The sequence below is a fragment of the Periplaneta americana genome, chromosome 9, assembly GCF_040183065.1.
Source record: "Periplaneta americana isolate PAMFEO1 chromosome 9, P.americana_PAMFEO1_priV1, whole genome shotgun sequence".
In the NCBI taxonomy this organism is placed as follows: Eukaryota; Metazoa; Arthropoda; class Insecta; order Blattodea; family Blattidae; genus Periplaneta; species Periplaneta americana.
Genome location: NC_091125.1, coordinates 83,259,315 through 83,285,418, shown reverse-complemented (window position 1 = coordinate 83,285,418; position 26,104 = coordinate 83,259,315). Strand labels below are relative to the sequence as shown.

At 35.4% G+C, this 26,104-nt stretch overlaps 1 protein-coding gene across 1 annotated transcript in view; it reads right to left on the bottom strand.

Annotated features, from left to right (window-relative positions):
- Tmtc2 (Transmembrane O-mannosyltransferase targeting cadherins 2) overlaps positions 1-26,104 on the bottom strand; it is a 1,115,694-nt gene that overhangs the window by 104,894 nt on the left and 984,696 nt on the right. Inside the window, exon 6 of the mRNA XM_069834199.1 lies at positions 2,873-3,117. Coding sequence (XP_069690300.1) covers positions 2,873-3,117 — 245 coding nt within the window. The remainder of the gene's footprint in view (positions 1-2,872; positions 3,118-26,104) is intronic.

Genomic DNA, 26,104 nt, shown 5'->3' with positions numbered 1-26,104 from the left:
TGTCAAAAGTACAACATTCCCCCATAAGGATATACATAAATATACTTGGACTTCTCCAGATGGATTGACACACAACCAAATAGATCACATCTTGATAGATAAACGGAGATATACTAGTATAGTAGATATTCGAACTTTCAGGGGTGCAGACTGTAATTCTGACCATTATTTGGTGATTGGAGAATTAAGAGAAAGATTATCAGTAGCCAAGCGAGTAGAGCAACAAGTTAATATTACTAAATTCAATATTTTGAAATTAAAGGACGAGGAAGCTAAGCAAAATTATCAGGTCGAAATTTCGAATAGGTTTGCCACTTTAGAAAGTTCCGACGAAGTTGAGAAAGAATTAGATGTTAATAGCGTGTGGGAAAATATCAGAGATAGTATCAAAATTGCAGCTGAGCAGAGCATAGGTTATTATGAAACTAAGAAAAAGAAACCGTGGTTTGATGAAGATTGTTGCATGGTAGTAGAAAGAAGGAAACAGGCAAAATTGAAATTCTTACAGGATCCAGTTGAGGAGAAGAGAGATAATTATTTCAATGAAAGACGGGAAGCAAGTCGTACACTTAGGAATAAAAAGAGAGGTTACTTGAAGGAAAAACTGAATGAGGTAGAAACAAATAGTAAGAATAAAAACATTCGAGATTTATATAAGGGTATAAAGGAATTTAAGAACAGATATCAGCCAAGGGTAAACGTGATCAAGGATCAGAATGGTGACTTGCTTGCAGACTCTCCATCAATCCTAAACAGATGGAAAAACTATTTTGCGCAACTACTAAATGTACATAGGCCATATAGAAATGATCGGGACGAAATTGAAATACAAACAGCTGAGCCATTTATACCCGAACCCACGCTTTCAGAAGTCGAAATTGCGATAGAAAATCTGAAAAAGTACAAGTCTCCAGGTATCGATCAAATTCCAGCAGAATTAATACAAGAGGGTGGGAGTGCATTATATAGCGAAATTTATAAACTTGTACTTGCTATTTGGGAAAAGGAAATTGTACCAGAACAATGGAAGGAGTCCATAATTGTACCTATTTTTAAGAAGGGGGACAAAACCAACTGTGGTAACTTTCGAGGAATATCACTTTTGTTGACGTCGTACAAAATGTTGTCCAATATTCTTTTGAGAAGATTAACTCCGTACGTAGATCAAATTATTGGGGATCATCAGTGTGGTTTTCGGCGTAATAGATCGACTATTGATCAGATTTTTTGTATTCGACAGATAATGGAGAAAAAATGGGAGTATAAGGGTACAGTACATCAGTTATTCATAGATTTCAAAAAGGCTTATGACTCGGTTAAGAGGGAAGTATTATATGATATTCTTATTGAATTTGGTATTCCCAAGAAACTAGTTCGATTAATTAAAATGTGTCTCAGTGAAACATACAGCAGAGTCCGTATAGGTCAGTTTCTATCTGATGCTTTTCCAATTCACTGCGGGCTAAAGCAGGGAGATGCACTATCACCTTTACTTTTTAACTTCGCTCTAGAATATGCCATTAGGAAAGTTCAGGATAACAGGCAGGGTTTGGAATTGAACGGGTTACATCAGCTTCTTGTCTATGCGGATGACGTGAATATGTTAGGAGAAAATACACAAACGATTAGGGAAAACACGGAAATTTTACTTGAAGCAAGTAGAGCGATCGGTTTGGAAGTAAATCCCGAAAAGACAAAGTATATGATTATGTCTCGTGACCAGAATATTGTACGAAATGGAAATATAAAAATTGGAGATTTATCCTTCGAAGAGGTGGAAAAATTCAAATATCTTGGAGCAACAGTAACAAATATAAATGACACTCGGGAGGAAATTAAACGCAGAATAAATATGGGAAATGCGTGTTATTATTCGGTTGAGAAGCTCTTATCATCCAGTCTGCTGTCGAAAAATCTGAAAGTTAGAATTTATAAAACAGTTATATTACCGGTTCTTCTGTATGGTTGTGAAACTTGGACTCTCACTTTGAGAGAGGAACATAGGTTCAGAGTGTTTGAGAATAAGGTGCTAAGGAAAATATTTGGGGCTAAGCGGGATGAAGTTACAGGAGAATGGAGAAAGTTACACAACACAGAACTGCACGCATTGTATTCTTCACCTGACATAATTAGGAACATAAAATCGAGACGTTTGAGATGGGCAGGGCATGTAGCACGTATGGGCGAATCCAGAAATGCATATAGAGTGTTAGTTGGGAGACCGGAGGGAAAAAGACCTTTAGGGAGGCCGAGACGTAGATGGGAGGATAATATTAAAATGGATTTGAGGGAGGTGGGGTATGATGATAGAGACTGGATTAATCTTGCACAGGATAGGGACCGCTGGCGGGCTTATGTGAGGGCGGCAATGAACCTTCGGGTTCCTTAAAAGCCATTTGTAAGTAAGTAAGTATGATTTTATTAATAATAATCGTTATTGCCAGTTCTTTCGCCCAGAAAAGTTGTACAATGGAGCGCTGATCGAGAATGGTACACTTGTGCAGACGTGCAGCCATCTTCTAACTACTGTTTCATTCTTTCGCTTGTGCCGCTTTGTGCACATCGATCATCTTCACACATGGATAATACTGCCATGTAGCGGTAGTTGCTTCAGGCACCTGAGTCGCTACCTCGATTTGTAACCTATTGACTTGCCAGGGTAACACTTGGGAAAATATCGATTATTGTGATGTCGCGCCTTAAAGATAATAAAGTATAGTTATCTATGTATTTTATTTATGAATTAAAGTACAACAGTGATCTCCGACCAATAGCTGGTTACATAAGATGACTGGCTTCTGGGCAATAGGTCTCAATATGTCAAGTTTATATTATCTCGTAAGCTACGGCTTCAACCAAGATTAATCCTCACCTGCGGTGGATAATGTTCGGGCATCCTGTCCACGGCCTCCTGATACATGGCGACGGCTTTATGCAGGCGGCCCTGATCGGCGTACAAGCGACCCAGGTGAAGGAGTGCGGAGATCTTGGTGGCCTCGTGCGTGCGCGGGTCCTTGAGACCTGCGCCGTTGAGTCTCGAACAGCGTCTGTACACAGATATGGCCTCTTCATAGCGGCCCCGTCGCTCCAGTAACTGCGCCAGATTCAGATGCGCCACTGCAAAGAAAATAAGAGCTCATTCAACTTGAGAGATTAAAGATTTAGTTACACAAGCAGAGCATAACGTCAACTCTTTGCAAGAAATCCTTCTCCATAATGACGTATTGAACAAGAATTAATACTTTATACGAGTAGATTTCTTATTTACACAATTTCAAGTATAAATACTAGGTATTGATACGGTAATGTTATAATAGGGACAGATTATGTTCAGAAGAGAATCAAGTTTATGTGCAACTTAGGACAGAAAAACTTGTCGATCTAACAAATTCTATCTTGTAATCGGAATGTTTCGGCTAAACAAGCATGTAGATTCACACTACTGGGTGTTCATTTCAAAGTGTGTCATGACGTCACTGTTGTTGGGTCACCGATTTGAAGCAACAGATGGCGGTCTGTACGGTCTGTGTGCTACCATAACCTCTTTCGAACTGTGTTTTGCGCCGGCAAGTCGTACGCAGGGTATGTGTTATCATCGGTTGCGTACGGTAACATTCCACAACACAAATCAAATGCTCCGTGTCCATGTTGACCGTCGAAGTTAATGTCAACAAATACGTAAGTAATCGTCTTAACCCTCTTCCCATATCCCGACAGTACGTATTTCCAAACAGTTCACATTCCTGCCACTACCGGCGTTACCGTACGTATCGGCACGTACTCTTCAGAATGAACGCCGTACTTGCTAGCCAACTTCTCTGCCTCTTAGATTATACACCTGAGCTGCGGAAGTGTAGGAAGATTGAATTCTCTAGGCTCATCAGCTAGCCACATGACGGCATACAGCGAGCCAAGACACATTTTGAACTGAACACCCAGTAGTAACCTGCTTCTTACCTTATCAATTTACGTAAATATATCTCTAAAGGCTGGTTAACAATAAAACGGGAAACTTAGCTATTATAAATGCTCACATTTAAATACATTTATGTTAACATTATTTCCATTCTCGTTCTCGTTGTCGTTTCCGTTTTCGGTTTATTGTGAATAAGCCTTAATCAGATTACATGATGTGTACCCGTGACAGCAATTTTATATCTGTTCTCATGGTGCAAGTGGTTAGAAGACCGATGCAACGCGTGAAGTGTGCGTGTCTTAGTATCTCCATTTGTTTTCGTTTCTGTATTAAAAAACGGGAAATATGACTGTTTTAATTAGTTTTTAACTTAGGCTATGTGAAAATGATTTGTGGTTTTCATGCTTTCATGAGGATTGTCTTTATTAAAAAACGGGAAATATAACCGTTTTTCAATTAGTTTTTAATATATCTTCTTATAAATAAACGGTCCCTACTCTTTTCATGAAATCAACAGATCGAAGTACAGTATTATGTCGCCTGCTTTCTGGGACAAAACACGACGAAATTAGGACAAAATGTCGTATTTTTGAAGGTTACAGTACGTTAATGAAATAATAATAATAATAATAATAATAATAATAATAATAAATTATATATAGGCTAATATACTTCAGAAATAAGTGACTAAATACACAATTAGGTAAAGGTATCCCCGTAACATGCCATGAAGACACTTGGGGGGCATGGAGGTGGAGCCCCATGCTTTCCATGACCTCGGCACTAGAATGAGGTGGTGTGGTCGGCACCACGCTCTGACCCGGTACTCAATTTTATAGGAGGCTGAGTGAACCTCGGGGCTGTTCTGAAAGTTTGGCAACGAGAAAAAATCCTGTTACCACCTGGGATCGAACCCCGGACCTTCCAGTCCGTAGCCAGCTAAATACACAATTAACGTATCATAAAATAAGAGTAAACTTTAAATAAGTTAATAAGTAGCCTACGTAAGTTAAGTAAATAAATAATTAAGTAAGTAAATAAATACGTAGATAAATAAGTAATTAAATAAGTAAATAAATAAATAAATAATCGAGTTATTATCGTTTTGTTTTTGCTATGTAAAGTACTGTTTTTATCAGGTAAAGTTTCGAGTTTTTGTTTGGTAGACGAAATTTGTTATTTTAAATGTCGTTTAAAGTTTGAATATATTCATTTTAATTGTTACGTGTCAAAGTTTATGTCAAGCTACGTCTCTGTGTTATTGCAGCCTCAGTTCCGTGCGAGAGAGGATTTTCCACGGCAGGACATGCGATAACAATTGTCTTACTTGTTACATTTCTTTCCGAACGTAATTGTATAAATGTGTGCATTACTCTTCCTTACTGTCTTGAGGTCATAAAGTCTTCTAAAAAGTTGTGAAGTGGCTTCAAGAGTCTACTATTTACTGTACATTTCGTTCATGAGTCATCGACATATACCATATTTTCTCGTATACCCCGCGCCGTCGAATAAGCCGCGTACCCCACTTTTGAAAAAAGAAAAACAAAATAAAGTTATAAAAATAAAACTTTCAACAAATGTATTCACGACAAATTAAATACAATTAAACACAAATACAGTTCAGATAAAAATAAGGAAATACATTTTATCCTGGAACAGGACGCATTTTAAACGCATTTTATACGCACGTACTGTACTGCACTCATGTCAATTGTTTTGCTAACTTGTTTACATGATATCTTGCAACATTAATAGCATGCGTCACGATTTCGATGTTCATATGCATCTTTGATAGTTTAAGTTTTTACCTCCAAGCAAAGGATTGCAATCTCATACCTTTAGTGATACCTGTAAGCTTGCTCGTTTTCGGAATTGAAAATATAAGACGTACAACTATAGCCTACAATTATAACACTTGAAATTGATTCTAAATATTCGAGAAAATACGATATATGTAGTTTTTTAAATTATTATTTTGTTGGACATTTTGAATTGTATATTACAATTTTTTTATTATCAGGTTTTACAATGTCCTAGAACATCTTCCTGCATCTATTTTCATAATTCATGTAATAAATTGTATATTATCTGATGATGTTATATATTTTTCTTAGTTATCTTAGGATTACACTTAACTTTCTTGAGGGGAAGAGACCAATCGCAAGCTTGTGCCTTGATGAGTTATTGTACGTCCAACTAACAGTAACGAATTCGAAACTGTCTTTACTCATTCGCAAATAATTGAACAATTTACTATCGTATTCCCTCGAACTATTGAACAACTTATAAAAATGTCCAGTCAACAATCTCGAGCTTATAATTGGATGCAACCAAAAAACTTTTTTTTTCTTTCTATTACGGAAGATCTCGGTACTAATGCATGCTGATATATACTATACAATGTAAAATATGATTAATAATTACAAGTAGGCCCCAGTCATAAAAAGGTCTGCAATTTCTACTTGAAAGATATTTTATCAATGCAATTTTTAGTCTCTAGTGCGCGCTAGGCCTAAACTAGTTATAAGACACTCATTTTATTGATTGATTGTGTTCTGCCCAAGGGCAGGTCTTCCACTGCAAACCCAGCATTCTCCAGGCTTTCCTATTTTCTGCCTTCCTCTTAGTCACAGCATATGATCCATATATCTTAATGTCGTCTATCATATGATGTTATCTTCTTCTGCCCCGAACTCTTCTCTCGTTCACCATTCTTCCAGTGCATCCTTCAGAAGGCAATTTCTTCTCAACCAGTGACCCAACCAATTCCTTTCCCTCTTCCTGATCAGTTTCGACATCATTTTCTCTTCACCCACTCTTCCCAACACAGCTTCGTTTCTTATTCTGTCTGTCCATTTCGCACGTTCCATTCTTCTCCATATCCACATTTCAAATGCTTCAAGTCGCTTCTTTTCACTTCGTCGTAATGTCCATGTTTCTGTCCAATATAATGCTACACTTCACACAAAGCACTTCACTAGTCTCTTTCTTAGTTTTTTCTCCAGAGGTCCGCAAAAGATGCTCCTTATTTCATTAAAAGCTTCCTTTGCCATTGCTATCCTCCTTTTGACTTCTTGGCAGCAACTCATGTTACTGTTTATAGTACACCCCTAGTATTTGAAGCTGTCCACTTATTCTACTGCCTCATTTAGAATTTGAAAATTTACCTTCTATACTTTTCTTCCTATGACAATGGTCTTCGTCTTGTTGGCATATATTTTCATTCTAAACTGCTCACAGCTGTCATTTAGTTACAGTAACACATTCCTTAGTATCATTCCTCTCCTGCTAACAAAGCCATATCATCAGCAAATCTTATGCATTTTATTCTTCTTCCTTCTACAATCTGTTCTGAAAACAGTTCGTTATTAAATCCTCCAACTAGATGTTGAAGAGCGTAGTTGATACAGAATATTCTTGACGTACTCCTCTCCCTATTACAATTCCTTCTGACATTTCTTCTCCTATTCTGGCTTTGACATTTTCATATAAAAGTTACTGAACAGTCTCCTCTCTTGCAATCCACGTCAAATTTCTGTAGGATCCCCATCAGTTTATTCCACTCTGTCAAACGCCTCTTCTATGTCCACAAATACTATATACACTTCTTTATTCTTCTCTAGGTATCTTTCGCAGATTGTTCGTAGCAGTCCAATTGCATATCTCGTACCTTTCCCTTTCTGAAGCCAAATTGCTCTTCTTCCATCTTAGAACATAAACGTCGATTCAGTATTCGCAAGAGAATCTTCGCCGAATGTGATATCTGGCTGATAGTCCTGAACTCGTTATATTTCTTGGTAATATTTTTCTTCGGTATTGGAAGCAACACTGTTTCCTTAAAATCTTCGCCTTTCTCATATATTTCGTTGCATAATGATAGAATCTCCATCTCTTCTTCACCCAATCATTTCACTAATTCAATGTAAATTCCATCAACTCTTATTGCTTTCCCAGTCTTCATTTTCGTAAGGGCTAGTTCAACTTCTTCCCTTAAAATTGAAAATCCTTTTTCGTCTTCTGATACGGCTGCTTCATCTTCTATAGCCAAGTCATCTAGACCATACCTGCACAAACAGCGCTCAACGAGCGCGCGCGCTCTTTCGGAGCGGGAGAGCTGTGTTTTCCGCTCGCCGAATCGGAGAGGAAGATACGTCAGAATGACAAGACTTGCTATAGGTAGAGGAGAGGGAAACGACCACTCAGCTATCTAATGGAGTGCAGTGCGTATTCTCAGTAACTGTTTCACGTTGTTCTACTGCTACAGTACAGTATGAAGGAATCTAAAAGACGGAAAAGTAGTGATCAGGCAAATTCTTTCAAAGTTGCATGGGAAAATGCTTATTTTTTCATAGCTGCTAGAGTAAATACTCAGTGCTTTATCTGCCACAACATTTTAAAAGGTAGAAAGAAACGTAACATAATGCGTCATTACGAGTCCAGACATAAAGATACTAAAGATATTAATCTTCAGCAATTTAAATATCTCTCTTCAGGGAAAAGGCCAGCTCAGTGTTGATATGTTGAATTAAATTACGGGATTTCAGTCGTACACTTACATTTTTCGTAAGTCAGTTTCGGGAAGGTAATATGGCTTACTTTCGAACGATAGAAACTGCTCGTGATGAAGCCATGTTAAACTATTATGTGCAAATATTAATTGAAATTCAAAATGAATTTAAGTCTAGGTTCCAAGATCTTGTCTCAAGGTCCACACCTTTCGAGTAACGGTTAACGCGTCTAGCCGCGAAACCAGGTGGCCCGGGTTCGATTCCCGGTCGGGTCAAGTTACCTGGTTGAGGTTTTTCCGGAGTTTTCCCTCAACTCAGTATGAGCAAACGCTGAGTAACTTTCGATGTTGGACTCATTTCACCGGCATTATCACCTTCTTCTCATTCAGACGTTAAATAACATAAGCTGTTTATAAAGCGTCGTAAAATAACCTACTAAAAATCTTGTCTTAATTGGAAAGAAGTTTAAAGTTATCATAATAAATTCTTCAAAACCAGTTGAAACAATGTCATATAAGTTACAGGTGGGCCTGGTTGGCGCAGTTGGTATAGCGCTGGCTTTCTATATCCGAGGTTGCGGGTTCGATTCCGGGCGAGGTCGACTGCATTTAAATGTGCTCATATAACCTCGGCAGTTGCGAGCGTCGTTAAATAAAACATAACATTTAACGATTTACAGCTCGAATTTATTGATCTTCAATGTGACCTAAGGGCTAAAGATCGTTTGAATAATACTACTAGCCTGGTTGAGTTTTACAAGACTAAACATTAGGAATAATATCCAAGACTACACAGGCTGGCTGTGGAAATGATTGCTATGTTTGGCTCAACATTTATATTTGTGAGCAACTTTAATAAAGGCAGACATCGAACATCTGTAACTAATGTTTCATTACGATCAGTAGACTACTGTTCCTTTCAGCTGCCAACAGCATAAAACCTCGTTTTCATGTACTGATAAATAAAAATATAACAAAATGATAGTGTACATTTAAGTAGGTATAAAATTTCTATTATTTCTGTAAAATAAATATTTATGTATTAATTAATAATACTCCAAGATAGTTTTGCAAACACTGAACGGGAATTCATTTCATAAACACTCGTAATAGTACTTCCTTTTGCGTATATTTTGTACGAGATCACCCCTTCTTCCAGTCCACACTATACTGAGCGCAGCTAATATTTGCATTCCGCTCAGGAGCTGTGAGCCGGTTCGGAGAGCCTGATCTAGACGATTCCCTGTCTCATATAACTCTTTTATATATTTCATCCATTTTCTCAGTATTCCTGATTTGTCTGTTATTTCATTTGCGATTTCGTCTTCTATGAACCACATAGATTTAATTTTCTTATTTGTGAAGTCCAAACATTTCACTTCGCGGTACATTAAATCATATATCATTTTATCTCTAGATCCTCTATTTCTTTACATTTCTCTTTCATCCAGTCTTCCTTGTTCTTATCAGTTTCGCTTCTTAGTTTAAGTTTCCTGTAGTTTCTTCTACCTTCTTACGTGATGGTGTGTTTCCATTTTCTCTTTTCCTCCATCTTTTCCAACATTTTCCTTGTGACCCATGGTTTGTTAATTCTCACACTTTCTCTGTATCCTATTGTTTCTTCTGCTTTTGCCTGTATACAGCTTTTTAGACGAGTCCACTACTTATTACTATTCTCAGGTGTGGATTCTAACGTAGCGGCTTTATCTTGAAAGTTTGCTCCAAATTTTCTTCTTTCCTCTTAATTTTTCAGTTTTTCCATGTTCAATTTCTTCGTCACTTGTCTTCCTCTTATCTTCTTCAGACGAATATGTACAGCTGTCAAAAAAAAAAAGTGGCCGCACTCGTGAACAGCGAATATTTTCAAAGTCCACTTCGGGTCGCGGCGATGCTACACGATGCATGTGCTTGTAGAAGCAGTTCCGAAACTATGAAAGTGTTCCATATCTGCGCCTCGTAGACCAGCGGAAGAATGCTTGTTTAATAATTCAAAGGTCGTGGGTTCGGGCCTTCTTCAAGTTTTCATTTTATTTTTTAATCGTTCTTTAGCGATGTAAATGATATTCAAATTATCATTTATATCCAGTTATCGTTCTTATGGATATCACGTTATTTATATTTTGTTATCGTTCTTTAGAGATGTGAATAAAATTCAGGTCATCATTTGTATTCTCTTATCGTATTATAACGATATGAATAATAATTATTATTGTATCTCCAGTGGGGGTTAGCCCTATTTTACATATGTATCTTAGGGTATAGTTTTATACACTAAAAAGATAAGCATAAAGAGAAATGGAAAAGAAAATTAAATTAGCTTACGCGATGTAAACAAAACATAAACAATCCGTAAATTAGGCATTGCGATTGCAAAACAAATATCAGGTATCAATTTGAAACATACAAAAACATTAACAACACACATACGTAACACTTCTATAACACAAATATGCAGCTTTCCATACCATACCTCATAAATTAATACACAATAGTCACACAAACACAATCAAACTATAATTACGACATTGCAACGACATCAAGCATCCCATAACTGACTCACATACATAACAAATCAAGCATCCGTTACAACACATACACTTCAACATAGTAACCACACTTTTAAAAGTTACAAATTTGGCTCCAAGAAGAATAAATAGGACACTGTTACTAATTACTATTCTTCTACAATTTCTTAAATACATCTGTAATAAATCTGTGAAATTCCGATATGAATAATATTCACGTTTTTTTATATTGTTATCGTTCTTTAGCGATTTAAATAATATTCAAGTTATCATTTATATTCTGTTTTCCTTCATTAGCATTATAAAATAATATTCAAGTTATTTATATTGTTATTGTTCTTTCGCAATATATTAATTAAACAAACCGATATTTATCATTTATATTCTGTTATCGTTCTTTAGTGATACTGTATAAATAATATTCAAGTTATTTATATTGTAATCGTTCTTTAGCGATATAAATAACATAAATTTAATATTAGGTTCGGAAAAATCCAGTTGCATAATACTGGTATTAGTTTTTCTTTTTGTATTATTACATTATACTTTCTTGAACCACAATAAAATGAAAAGGAGTAACGAGGAATTGAACCTGAGACGTTGACATCTAAATTCCGACGTTCGTCCGCTGAGCTACGAGAGCAAAAGTGTGGAAACATTTTCGGAAAAATTGGCCCAATCACACTCTAAGATTTTCTGATTATTCGTAGAAGCTAGTCCAGGATGCGGGGGGCAAAGGCTAATTGAGATTTCCCGGTCTCTGACCGGGTCAAACATCCTGATAGAATTAATATTTAACCCTTGCCGTGACTTTCGGTGAAGTCCGGAGGGCCCAATTGGTCAAATCCACTCTCCTCATCTCCACGCTTGGGCCCCCTGGAATTTAATAAGATGCGAAAGAGATAGTGGTGTGCGGAAAGCAACGGGATGTTACAGCATTTAGGCCTATCCTTCCCAAGAAAACTGCAAACATGAACAAAGGAAGCTTTTAATAGAAGAAGAAGGATCTTCTGCGGACCTCTGGAAAAAGAACTAAGGAAGAGACTAGTGAAGTGCTTTGTGTGGAGTGTGGCATTGTATGGGGAAAGAACATGGACATTACGACGAAATGAAGAGAAACGAATTGAAGCATTTGAAATGTGGATGTGGAGAAGAACGGTGCGTATAAAGTGGACAGACAGAATAAGAAATAAAATTGGGTTTGAAAAAGTGAGTGAAGAAAGAATGATGCTGAAACTGATTAGAAAGAGAAAAAGGAATTGGTTGGGTCTCTGGTTGAAAAGAATAATAGACGACATTAGGATATGTGGATCATATGCGGAGACTAAGAGGAAGACAGAAAATAGGAAAGATTGGAGATTGCTGGGTTTGCAATGAAAGACCTGCTCATGGACATAACATTTATGTGTGTATGTTCAGAATGCCTGGAATATCGTGTCTAAGAACAGTCGCTATTTGCAAAGACTAGTCAATTCCATGCCCACTCGACTGCAAGATGATCGAGATAAGAGGAAGATAGACTAAATATTGAATTGTGGCTTTTTGTTTTGTTTTTTGAACGCTTAATTGTTTGAATGTTTTAAGGCCGACGCCAGTAAATTTGTTATGTTTATGCCACGAAAGATATTTTATTGAGAATAAAATCTTTTTTCTTTCCATTTGCAGCCACAATATCATAATGATAAATTCATGGCATAATATATTAATGAACCTGATGTTAATTACTAAAATAATCATAAAAGATAAAGGAGCCATTATGTCTAGTTTGTCTCTCTCAAAAACAGAACAAAAAAGGACATAAAAAGCACGAGGTTGTAGTCGAACGCAGGACCTCATGAATAAGAGGCCTAAACGCTACTATTATGCTATCGAATAACACACAGTATACTTCAATTATAACTGTAGATATCAGGCAACGTGGTCCAACAACATGTAACATCGCCTGTCTCCGAATTGTAGCGAAGATTCCCGAAGGGAACATTGTTTCAGGAGAGCGGCCACTTTTTCTTTTGACAGCTGTACATCGCCTATCAGCAAGACATGAACTGAGTTCATATGTGCTCCTGGTAAATTATGAATTTAATATAATCTCAAGAAACTTATTACATTTCTCGTAGTTAATAAACGTTGGAATATCAAAGAACAGTTTTCCTTTACACTCTAAATATACATTTCTGTTCTAACACTAAATTCAGCATTTTTACAAACACTGGTTTTACAAAAGGTAATGTTTTAATTATTGTTTCTCTAATGTAATGGAATATACCATAGAATTAGCCTATGTTGAAACACAGATACTTGAACAATCTTGCCTATAATTTCAACAACTCTCTTCCACAACATTTTCTTTTTATGGGTATCGTATCGTATCTTTGTATCTTTGAAACTCATATCGAACTGCGCAGAGGGATTGTAAATATGATTAGTTAAAGTTTTGTTATTTATTTGTGAGAAATTGCGAAGTACATAGTTTTTTGCAGCCATGTTGTGTTATCGTCATTCTTTGTTTTCTAAATGAACGACGATCATCGCTATCAATCTGAAGCCAAGGCAATTCAGAGTGATGAACGCCAACGCAGAGCGCTGAACATTGTAAAGAAGCCAGCTCCGTATATTTACATGTAAAGCTAATCGAACGGCGTTGTTCCCCATAGCGGAATTATAGCTTCAGATACGATGCTTTATACCACGAGGTTGCGTTGCAGGACACAAAGAGGTTACATCAGGACTTAATATAATTATTAATACTAATAAAGGGGAAATACGTAAAATAATACATAACATGTCATCCAGCGTTAGAGCTATTTTATGAAATTAAAAAATAAAAACATAAGCGAATTCTCCCATTACGTTCGAAAGGTCAATATAATTTCTTTTACAAATTGAGTTCCATGATGTGTAGGATTTTGCATTCTATTTCATATTGTGTATTGCTTCCACTGTAAATTATTTTACGTGGCCTACCTGGCTTAATAATTGACTCAATATACTAAGCACGTTTCTAACATTGAATTGATCTTACATCTGGGTATATGTTTTTGGAAGGTTGTAAATCTTCAATAAAAAAAAAAAGAACTCTTCCAAAGATAAAAACACGGAAAATCGAGAAGATATTATTAACACAAACTTTTATTTAGCTACACGTAATTCTTCAAATAACTCATTGAAACGAAGATTCCAGAACATTATTCAATTATTCATAACTTTAACATCAACACTGTATATTATATCTTTAATGATGATGTATCAGTTAATGTACGATAACTACAAACAAACAAATTAACACAATATTATGCGTAATGGGTGAAAAATATTTTTGAGAATAAAATCACATCTCTATCCAGGGCTGCTACTATACAGCACTACTCGTAGTAAGAATTATATTATTCTTAACGTCGTATAGTAGCAGACTTTGCTTCTTTCAGCAAAGAAATGAAATAGATTGGAATATTTTTCCAATTTATGCCATTCGACGGTAATGCTCTGTGGCCTACAGTGAGCTGAGAGACATACCAATAATTTTTCCGAGGTAGTCCTTCAAATCTCAACGTTTTTTACCTTTATAGCCTTTCTCTGTGACACATTGTTTTCGAAGCACAGAGTGGGACAGACAGACGAAATTTGCCGTTTATATAATAGAATAGATTAGACCTATTTCTTTTATCATATTGGACCTCTATGGTCACTTTATTATTCTGTAAGACAAGCTCCATTTGAAATAATTGAAATATAATAAATAAAGGAAAACGTAATATGACATTCTTTGATGTGATGATGTAGTCGGTGGTCTAAGGGTTACAGTGCTGAACTTATAGTCCTGTGCACCCGGGTTCGATCCCGAGCGTACTCCCGATTTATAATTTGTATTAAGCGAGCCCGTGGTCCAGGTGACCGTGGAGATTTGCTCCGGTTTCCCTGTGGCATCTCACCAATTCTTCATCATCTCATCTCATCGCAGGCGTAGTATAGACCAGCCTCCCATGGCGCACCCTGGCCATTGCCTCTGTCAGTAAATTGGTCTACATAACTGGCTTCATATAGGCGAATGACAAACAGTCAAGTACCCGCCGTTAGTAAAAGAAATATATATAATGGTGGTACAATGATTTTTCATTTTTCTTCATCACGGATATAACAAAAATATTGTCCATTCATACGGCATTGTCGTGTTTACATATTTTTGCACTAGGTGGTAACAGTGCCTTGACAAGCATAGAGTGCCTGTATGATAAAGTGTCACAATAAATTACAGTATATAACAGGCTGAGAATGCGATATGAACACAGAAAAATATTAAAACATATTGTCTAACAGTAGTGAAGGATTCTTGTTTTGGCATTTGAAATCCTGTTTGAGTATAAATCATTTATGGACCCTTGACTTTCGGTAATGTAATTTTATATTAGGTACAGCTTTGATTAGCGAAGTATTATGACGTGGATTAAAATATTTCTAAATAATTCCCCCAGAGTCCGCACTATCTGTTTTACTATGGCAGCTGGGACACTTGTCTTCCCTCCCTTTCGCATGGCTTGCGTGGCCTTGAATATCTAGAAGAAAATTGTAGTCTAATAACTGTTATTACGGAATCTATAAGCTACCTTTGATCTTATTTTAAATATCGGTTTATATTCATATGTATTTCCATAGCAGAATAATTTTTAATAATGTGAGAAAGAACAAACAGAACAAGGAAACTTTGTGGTGGTGGTGGTGGTGTGCTGTGATATCCACGAACTATAATATGATTGATAAAAGTAAATATGATTTCTTTGTTCAACGTAACGGACTTCTCGGTGTATGTAAATGCGTGTGTATTCGTGTTTGAGAGTTCGCAATATTTCATCGCTATGAAGTTTATATACATATACTACATATAACCTCTATTCAGCTGTTCGTGTTTTCCTGTGAAATTCAGATATATTGTACTTTCATAATTCTTTATTGGCAGTCGACAGTCATTGGTCAACGGTGTCCAAAAAAGAACAAACATAAAAACTTTGAAATCAAGTGTTTGTGACGATGGTGTGTTATGAATTCCAAGAACTACAAAATTACGTAAAAACTAAGTACGATTAATTTGATCCAAATAACAGATTTTAACACGTAATGGTTTCGTGATTGTGTGCTCCTAACATTACATCACCATGAACTTTATGTACATAACTTCTACTCAACTGTTCGTGTTTGTGAAATCTGGATCCACTTTCATAATTGTTTTACTACCAGGTAACAAATTTCTTCTTCGTTTTAATCATGGTTTTAATTTCTAAGGGATATATTTGAGTGTAGCAATATAAGACTCGGAGAAAGAGAGTTTGTACAAGAATAAAATATTCACTCCCTTAACTCTTTGTTATTGAAGCAGCAGCACCATCTGTCGCATTTAATTTAGTGGGGTGTAAAATTTTATAGTTTCGTTTTGAAATTAATGTTTATATTAAAAGTAAAATACGAACGTACACATAGACCTTTCCCTCACTTACATATACTTGATTTTTATATTCAAGTTAATTGCTTCAGTGTCATAACTTGACTTTGATATTAAAGTTTATTCCTTTAAGTTTTGTTGCACATGACCTAGCAATCTTTGTAAGAAAACATAAGCTATATCTTTGAATCTATAAAAGTACGAAAAGCGCTTTACATTAAGGGATTAGGTACAGCTTACAGCAGTAAAATTTTGGAAATATTCAACATTCTTTCCTCCATTACTGTATCTTGTACAATAATTAAAATTGGTATGTGTAAAACACTGTCCTTCTGCTATAAGCTATATGAAAAAAAATATTTTTATGATTTAAAAAAATTTACATTTTTTTTTAAATTCAGTTCACTGTGCAGTGGTGATGCGTTTCCCACAAAACTATCCAACATTCTGTGTTGAAATTTTTTGTGTATATTTATGCATGTCATATCTACAATATGATGCAAGATCACTTCTATACCTTTCATAGATTGTCTGATAAAAAATAAATTCATTTAAAAAAATGGTCAAATATTAGTATTTTCTATTACACAAAATAAAAAAATATTATTTATTAAGGAATGTAATTGAAAGAGCATGATATTGTAAACAGAAGTTTCAGCAATAAAATAAAAGAGAGAGATCATGAAAAAGTTAACAAATTTTTGAGTTATGAGGCAAACTATTCATCACTGCACAGTGAACTGCCAACATTTTGAATTTTGCAAAAAAAAAAAAATAATAATAATATATGTAAATAATTTTTTTTAAATCGTAAAAGTATTTTGTTCATATAGCAGAAGGACAGTGTTTTATACATACAAATTTTCATTATTTTACAAGATACAATAATGGAGGAAAAACATGTTGAATATTTCCATAAATTTTACCGCTGTAAGCTGTACCTAACTCCTTAAAGGAATTAATTCATTACATAAATATATAGTATTACTAGAGACTTGTGCAGCAAATGCTGTAGAGTAAGTTCATTAAATAAAGATTTTTCAGATTTATTCTTCAGGCAGAATACTAAATATTTTGAAAGTTATTTGCTTCTATAATAATGAAATGTAGACCACGAAAGATGTAACATTGAAAGCAATGTAAATTACCAAAAATATCTCTTTTTAAAAAACTTCCTCTGAATAGATTTTATGCCAAATGCTTTTCCTTGGACATATACATCTTCATTCCTTTGAGTTTCAATGCGAAAACGCAAGTAATAATGTCAAGACGATCAGCGATTTTTTCATATGGGATTAGAGTAGTAACTTAGCTATTTAAGGCCATTGCGAATTGTTGGCAAGAATATTAAATTTTGGGGTGTATTAGATACCAGTAAATTCTGACATCATTTTGGCCACGTTAAAACGTTATCATAATATTATGTTCAATCAATGACGTATTTATTGGCCATGAGCTTATATTGCTACCTAGGATAATTAGAGAATCACACATAAATATCTACAACACACACCGTCATTAATACCTGAAAAAAAATCACACCACTTGATTCAGAACTATAAAAGTATTTAATTTTTTATAATAATGATATCTTAAGTAAGTTTTGTACCTTTCAGTACCATATATGTATAGTCGTTACTCAGAAAATTAAAGAAATGAAGATTCTAATGTAAGATATCTTGTACGTTTACTTACATAACCCCAAAAGTTTCACTTTCATATCATTAATAGCATTAACGAGTATCGTTAGTGACAAATATTCACACCATGGAATTACCTGTAATATTTCATTTTTAATGGTGATAATGTCAACAAACGTTTTTGAGTTTTGTAATTTTTAATAACCAATACACAGCTGTACTAATAAAATTACACAACAGAGAATCAGATCTGTAAATTCATGATAATATATAACCTTCGTAAAAGTTTTGAAGTTTTTTTATTAGAAAATTACACAAATGAAGTTCGACCTACTGGAATTGTGATGTCAGAGAATCTGTTGACATTCCTGGAGTCATGGCCTCCATGATAATGTTTATTTTATTCTTTTGTCTTATTCTGAAAAGCTATTAGGCCTTGTTCCCAAAACTGACGACAGATGAATTTTGGAAAATAGGAAAATTATATAGCAAAATGGAAATGTCACTAAAAAGTACTATTTTTCCGCACTTATTTGGACGCCAAGCTTCAAAGTGAGGGGTCATTCATTAAAATCCGTTCAGACGTTTTCCCGTAATTTCCATTACCATTTCATATATATATATATATATATATATATATATATATATATATATGTCGCACAACTCGTAGTTGGCGTAATTTTATTTCCGAAATGACATGATTAATAGACCGAAGTAGACCGAATAGATAATACGTACCTAATATGCATCGTAATACCCGATTCTAAGCAGAGAGAAGTCTGTGTTAGTAGGTTACATTATGACGCCTTTCCTATTTTTTGAAATCATTATTTCGTAATTTCCCAGAAAATGTACACCAAAGGACGTTATACGTTTCTTTTATCGATGGACTACGTTACATGCATATAGTCATGCACAAATACTGTAAATGGTTTCACGTTACAGCCACTCATATTCATATATACGTACATATAAGCAGTTACACCTTAAGCAAAAATTTGAGAAAATGGGAAATAGGCCTATCATACAGGCCTAATAGGTAAACAAATAAGTCTATAAGAAGAAAATAATTAGGTAGATAATCATTAATTTATTAATTAAAGAAGTAAATTAATTGAAGATTGAACATACATGCTCCGCTGTATACGAATATTTCACACTTTTATGACTGCTACAACACATTTCACTGTTTTTATTGCACTATATATTGAATGTTCACTACATTAACACATTCACTATTGCACGAAAAAATTACACTTAAACAAAAGTAAAAATTATGAGCAGCTGTTTCAGCGAACAGTCGTATCGGTCTTTTCTCAGCATTGCGCGATTTTCCGTTTCTTTTACTAGATGGCTCCGAATACGGCGTCTAGCAGTCCCTGCTCACCTCAAAGCAAACTGATACTAAACGTGGTGCGTATGTTAGAGATAGGTGATGTTTCATTCGAGATTAGTGGCTAGGTTACGCTAGCTATACAATGTCATTAACTCATAATTCCTTCGGCCACACATCGCGCTAAAAGCACAGCCTTCGCATTTCTCCACAGTTGAAGACACTGAAATCCCTTATATTACGTCACATTAAAGAAATATTGATGCTTCCTTCAGGTACGAGAAATTTGGTTTATAATTAATAAAGTATGAGTGGGCACACAGCTCTCCAAGTGACTTCCAATCTACACTACTCCATACTATAAACGCTAGCGATTTTCAAGGTATTTTGGAAATGTTTTCTGATGGCGTACAGATATTCAACTTTTACCTAAAATTAATATTAATTAAAGAAAATAATGATAAAAGTTAGATGGAAATACAAAAATTAAAAATTTATCCTTTAAAGAGGTAGAAAAATTCAAATACGTTGGAGCAATAGTAACAAAATAAGTGACACTAAAGAGGAAATTAAACGCAGAATAAAATGGAAAATGTCTGCTGTAATCGGTTGGGAAGATTTTGTCATCTAGTCTGTTTCCAAAAAAAATGAAAGTTAGAATTTATTAAACAGTTAAGCTTATATTACTGGTTGTTCTCTATGACTGTGAAACTCGGACTCTCACTTTGAGAGAGGAATAGAGGTTAAGGGTGTTCGAGAATAAGGTGTTTAGGAAAATATTTGGGGCTAAGAGAGATGAGGTTGCAGAGAATGGAGAAACTTAACGCAGAACTGCACGCATTATATTCTTTACCTAACATAATAGGAACATTAAATTCAGGCGTTTGAGATGGACAGAGCATGTAGCACGTATGGGTGATTTCGGAAATGTATATACAGATTGTTATAGTTGGAAAGCGTGATAGGAAAAGACCTTTGGGCAGGCCGATACGTAGATGAGAGGATAATATTAAAATGAGTTTGAGGGAGGCGGAGGACTGGATTAATCTTGCTCAGGATAGGGATCGATGGCGGGCTTATTTGAGGGTGGCAATGAACCTCTGGGTTTTTTAAAATCCATTTGTAAGTAAGTGATACAAGGCTACAAAATGTAAACAACCAAACAAATGAAATAAACGAATAAACAAATAAGTATAGATGCAAAAATAAGTAAATAAATACCTACTTTAATAAATGAATGATTTTTTTTCCTTATTCACCTTTAAAATGCCAGAACTGTTCCGGTTACATAAATTCATCTGGTCAAAGTGGTCGGGCTACTACGCTGTACGTTGCATCCGAGGTTCGGGGGTTCAAACTCAGTTGAAGATAATGAATTTTAAAGGAAGATACAATTTTTAACATTGATTTCTTGTCAGGAAGAAGTAGATTTCTGGGTCCAGTGTCGCAGTTTTACGGTCCCTAAAAATTTTGTCTCTGGTAGGAGTTTCCAGACAAAATTTGTTGACTATTTCTCGCTCGTGCTGAATATCGATTCTGTTTTCTTCACTCTGTGACCAGACACTGGCCTTTACTTATAATATATAGATTCTCAAGAGAATTTCGTGGTAATTCATAGACAACACTGTGCGAAAGTCTAATCTTACCGTGATCATTTTCACGCAAGACATGGCAACAACGGATTAGCTGTTTCACTGCAAGTTCAATCCATTCTAAAGGTTTCGATCAAGCGGACGATGCTCGTGTTTTCGTTTGTTTGCGAGTGTGATTGGATTTGCGATGCAAGTATTGTGGTAATTTGTTATATAAATGCAGTGTATTAATGATATTATTAGGTCCACCAACGACCTCGTCCAGAATTTCTCGATTAGATCCTCAATTAATCTGCACAATTATGGAAAACTAGTATTTTCTATTTCTGAAAATTACTGCGTAATTTTTAATTGGATTATGTATACTATAAACTAAATCTACAACTCCTGAAAAATTCAACTTTCATAAATAAGTTTTTTTTCGGTGTATTGAATCTTTGACTGAATGGAAATTTTTCAAATGCTTCTATGCTACGTGACAGGGCATCAGAAACATCAGATATGGTTCTGATATAAATATGTAGGTATTCACACCAACTGTAAAGAGCATAATATTTTTTATGTTTCTCATTAAAATCCAATAAAATCCTACAGCTAAATAAAAGTTGATATACGTATTTACCTGAAAAGATGCTGATATACAAAATGTGAATGCAATATTCTGCAGAATGGTTAAGTAGATAAACCTCTACTTGTTCGAACTGGGTTGGCTACCAATGACATAAAAACATTCATAACAATGGTGTTGGTAAAACGGTATCATTTCTTGAATTTTATTTTTCATTACTGTATATTTCTTATGAATTTTCATACCTCTTATTTTTACGCAACACAACATCATAAAACCCTATGTAATCACCAAACTTATCATTGACCTTCATTGCGATCAAATTATTTTATGAATTAACAAAATGGCTCTCACTTATTAGCTTTAAGAAATAAGGATTTCCTAATTTTTTTAGAGGGTCAACTATGAATTGAAATCAGTATAAGCAATTCCTTCAAGATTTCCTTATGAGTGTTGACTATGAATTCGGCTCTAGATAAATATAGCAGCAAATATGGAAACAAATAAATAAAGCAAATAAACATATTAAACAAAAACATGTAGCCTAAATATGTATATAAAAATTTAAATAAATTATTAATGTATTACATGTAAACATGTGAATATGTAAGCATATAAATGAACGATTTAGCAAAAACAGAAAATAATAATTAACCATAAATAAATAAGCAAGTAAAATAAAATACACTACAAGTAATAAAATGACAGTATACAAATTGTTAATGATAAGCAAAAAAAAAAAAATAAATAAAACAAACAAAACAAAAGAATGATTCTGAGATATGTTTGTAAGACAGGAATTGTTTTAGACAACGGCCAAATATCTTGTTAGCTATGGGGAGAGAAGTGAATGCAGAGAACAATGGTTTATTTATTTATAGCGTGTAGAGGATGATTTGTGGCAGGAATGAATTCCAAATGAAGTCGAATTGCTCTCACAGAAGACTGTGGAATTACTTTCCCCGCATCGGACCATACTCTCTGCCACTTTTCTACTACTTCTACGTGGCAACAGGAACTTCTCCCCAACCAAAGTTCTTCATTAGCCCATCTTCTTTCCACCCTCCCAGCTGCTTCAGGATGTAAAGAAGTTGCTGAAACTTCGCATCAGATCTTTCCCTAACTTTCTGCAGCAGCCGTCATAGCGTGGAATTACCAACATTACTTACCCATTAAAATATTTCCCTCCTTCAAGGCGGAATAATTGTTAAAACGCATTAGTATACATCCTGCTCTCTAATCCTATATCACCAAATTAGCTCTTTATGATTAAAATTTAGTTTTGAAACACTGAGGTGAACAGAATTGATAAATGTATGAATTGAGGTGGGTCTGTGGCTCCACTTCGCGAACTCTTCGCATACAAAAACAAAGTTACATCTCATGTGAGAGAGTCGTCCTGCACCTACAATGAAAACCCATTATAATAGATCAATTAAAAAGAGAAGACGATTAAAAATATCCTCAAAGCGCGGCTTTTTACCGTGCAAATGACACGTTAGACAAAAAGGCTTTTAAATTGCCAGATCAAATTGATCCTTTCTTACAAAGAATCCATGTTATTTTTCCATTTGTGACAAAGAGACCTTAATTGAATTTCAATGATTCTGAAAAAAAGAATCCACCTCTGAATGCGAGAAGTTCTGGGAACCAGCAGCACTCCAACGTTTATTTCAACGTACGTGCGTACGTCAGATGCTTTTCTTTTATTACGAATCTAAGAAAAATGGCGGCTACCATAATTACTAGGCACCTCGTTTCTTGGAACATTGGCTATATTGTGAATTCAACGATATGAATCAAATGGCTAACCACATATTTTTGTACCGGCATGATATTGATAATAATAATAATAATAATAATAATAATAATAATAATAATAATAATAATAATAATAATAACGCAACTCTTGAGATTTGTTATGACCTCGGTTTATATTTCTAGTAGAGTGTGGTTGTTTTGAACACAAAAAATTGCATAATATGTGCCTTGCCTTGTTGATTCGTAGGTAACTTTTTATAACATATTATAAAGTGACCACATACCAGCGAAAGTCAATCTAAGAGTAAATGTTTAAAATGGTATACTCGTGTCATACTGATATTGGAAAAAGTGACAGGTGATTGAAAGAAATTCATTTGGTTGCGTTTAACGTTTATACAGGAAATGGAGCAATGGAATTAGGATAAATATAATTTTCTGTGAGATTTAAGTATGTCTGATGAACGAAATAAAATACTCTATTAAAAGTCAGTAATAATAATAATAATAATACTAATAATAATAATGACTGCATGTTTTTCGGAATATTGATAAGGGTCAGCTTCGACATACCTGTCAAGAAATACTTTTAAGATTGCGAGAAATCCATAGGTAACATCTCAGGAGCAAAATATGCTAGCGTGTTCAAGTGCAGATTAAAGTAAAATGTAATATGTTGTTGAAAAACGTAATTGAAATATTGTTATTAAATAGAAGTACCGTACTGATATTTCGTGAACGTACTCGTATATACAGGGAATTTGACAATTAAATGTACAAAATGTAGGATTGAGTAGAGGACAATGAAATAATGCAAAAGTTCCAATAAATATAGGCCCCGAAACCAGCCGTTTCCGTCTAGGCCTATAGGGTTTTATTATGTCTCGTCAGAACAGGATCTTTTTGGTAACGTAATTTCCGATATGCACTGAATGAAGGAAGCGTTATAAGATGAGCTCAGTATGACCACCATTCATGCATGATAAGGCATATGATGATATTAATTTTTTAAGCCTACAGAATTCTCTGTTATGGTTATTTTGTATGGAGAAAATTTCGCTCCGACACTGGGGAGCGAAACCAGGACCTTCAGTTCTACATACTGAGTGTTCTACTAAGCTACGTCGGGGCTCTATCCACAGCACCAGATCGAATTCCTCTCTCGTAAAATAACCTACTAAAAACAGTTATGTACGGTTACACAATTTGATCTATGATGGTATTATTAATTTCTTTTTAAGCCTACAGAAATCTCTGTTATGTTTTTTCTCCGTAATTAATAACCATAACAGAGAATTCTGTAGGCTTAAAAATTAATATTATCATCATAGGTCCAATATATAGTATAACAGTTGGTTCCCGGCCACCATATGAGTGCGCGTCTAGCCTATATTATAATGACATACCGCAATGTCGAAACACGAAGTAGGCCGAAAGGAAAAACCCAAAGAGAGGAGTTCGATCCGTGCTGTGGATGGAGTCCCGCCGTAGCTCAGTGGTAGAGCTCTTAGTACATAGATCTGAAGGTCGTGGGTTCGATCCCGAATGCCGGAGAAAATTTTTCTCCGTAAATAAGGCAACAGGATATTTCATCATCGAAAATCCTACATGTTCGAATATCACTGGCGTTGACAACCATTTGAAAATACGACCCCTGAATCGTTAACATTACCAACAGGGCTGGAATACATTTATATTTCAAATTTCCCCAAACAAAAGAATCCAGGATTGAAGTCGGAGGACCCGGGAGGTCATAGTGTTCGTAAGCCACGGCCGATACACCTGTTGTGGAAACTTGTGCATAAGAACTGTCGAGTCCACACCTGTGGAGTAACGGTTAATGTGTCTGGCCGCGAAACCAGGTGGCCCGGGTTCGATTCCCGGTTGGGGAAAGTTACCTGGTTGAGGTTTTTCCCGGGGTTTTGTCTCAATCCAATATGAGCAAATGATGGGTAATTGTCGGTGCTGGACCCTGGACTCATTTCACCGACATTATTACCTTCATCTCATTCAGACGCTAAATAACCTAAGATGTTAATAAAGCGTCATAAAATAACCTAGGCCTACTAAAAAAAAAAAAGAACTGTCGAACGTACAAATGAAAGTGAGCCGGTACTCCATCATGCATTTACCATAGCAGCTGCCTTTCCAAAGAAGCACATCATCCAAAAGGCCGCTTGGTTCATGCTGCAAAAAAAATGTAGGTGCGCACGGCTATAAGTCTGCCACGTCCACACCTGTGGAGTAACGGTTAGCGCGTCTAGCCGCGAAACCAGGTGGCCCGGGTTCGATCCCCGGTCGGGACGAGTTACCTGGTTGAGGTTTTTTCCGGGGTTTTCCCTCAACCCAATATGAGCAAATGGTGGGTAACTTTCGGTGTTGGATCCCGGACTCATTTCACTGGCATTATCACCTTCATCTCATTCAGACGCTAAATAACCTTAGATGTTGATAAAGCGTCCTAAAATAACCTACTAAAATAAAAATAAAAGTCTGCCAGATAAGAAGTGAGGTTGCTAATGTACGAGGTGATTCAGTTGATGGTCACAATGCGGAAACGACTGGTTTCCGGACTGATGTTTATGAGGGCATTTTGCCATGTTTCATTGTCCTCTAGTGAACCCTGCAGTTATATCTATAATTCTGAAACACCCGTTATACATTACTCTCAATCTGGTTTTCATTAACGTATTACTACTTTTAAATAGTCTTATTTTATAGTACGTGCAGATCTGTGATGAACATCATGTTTGGTTTGTATTTTGGCATTATTTAACAATGTTCACTCTTTTCTAATTACAAAATTAAAAAATTTTGGTAATCTAAGACGC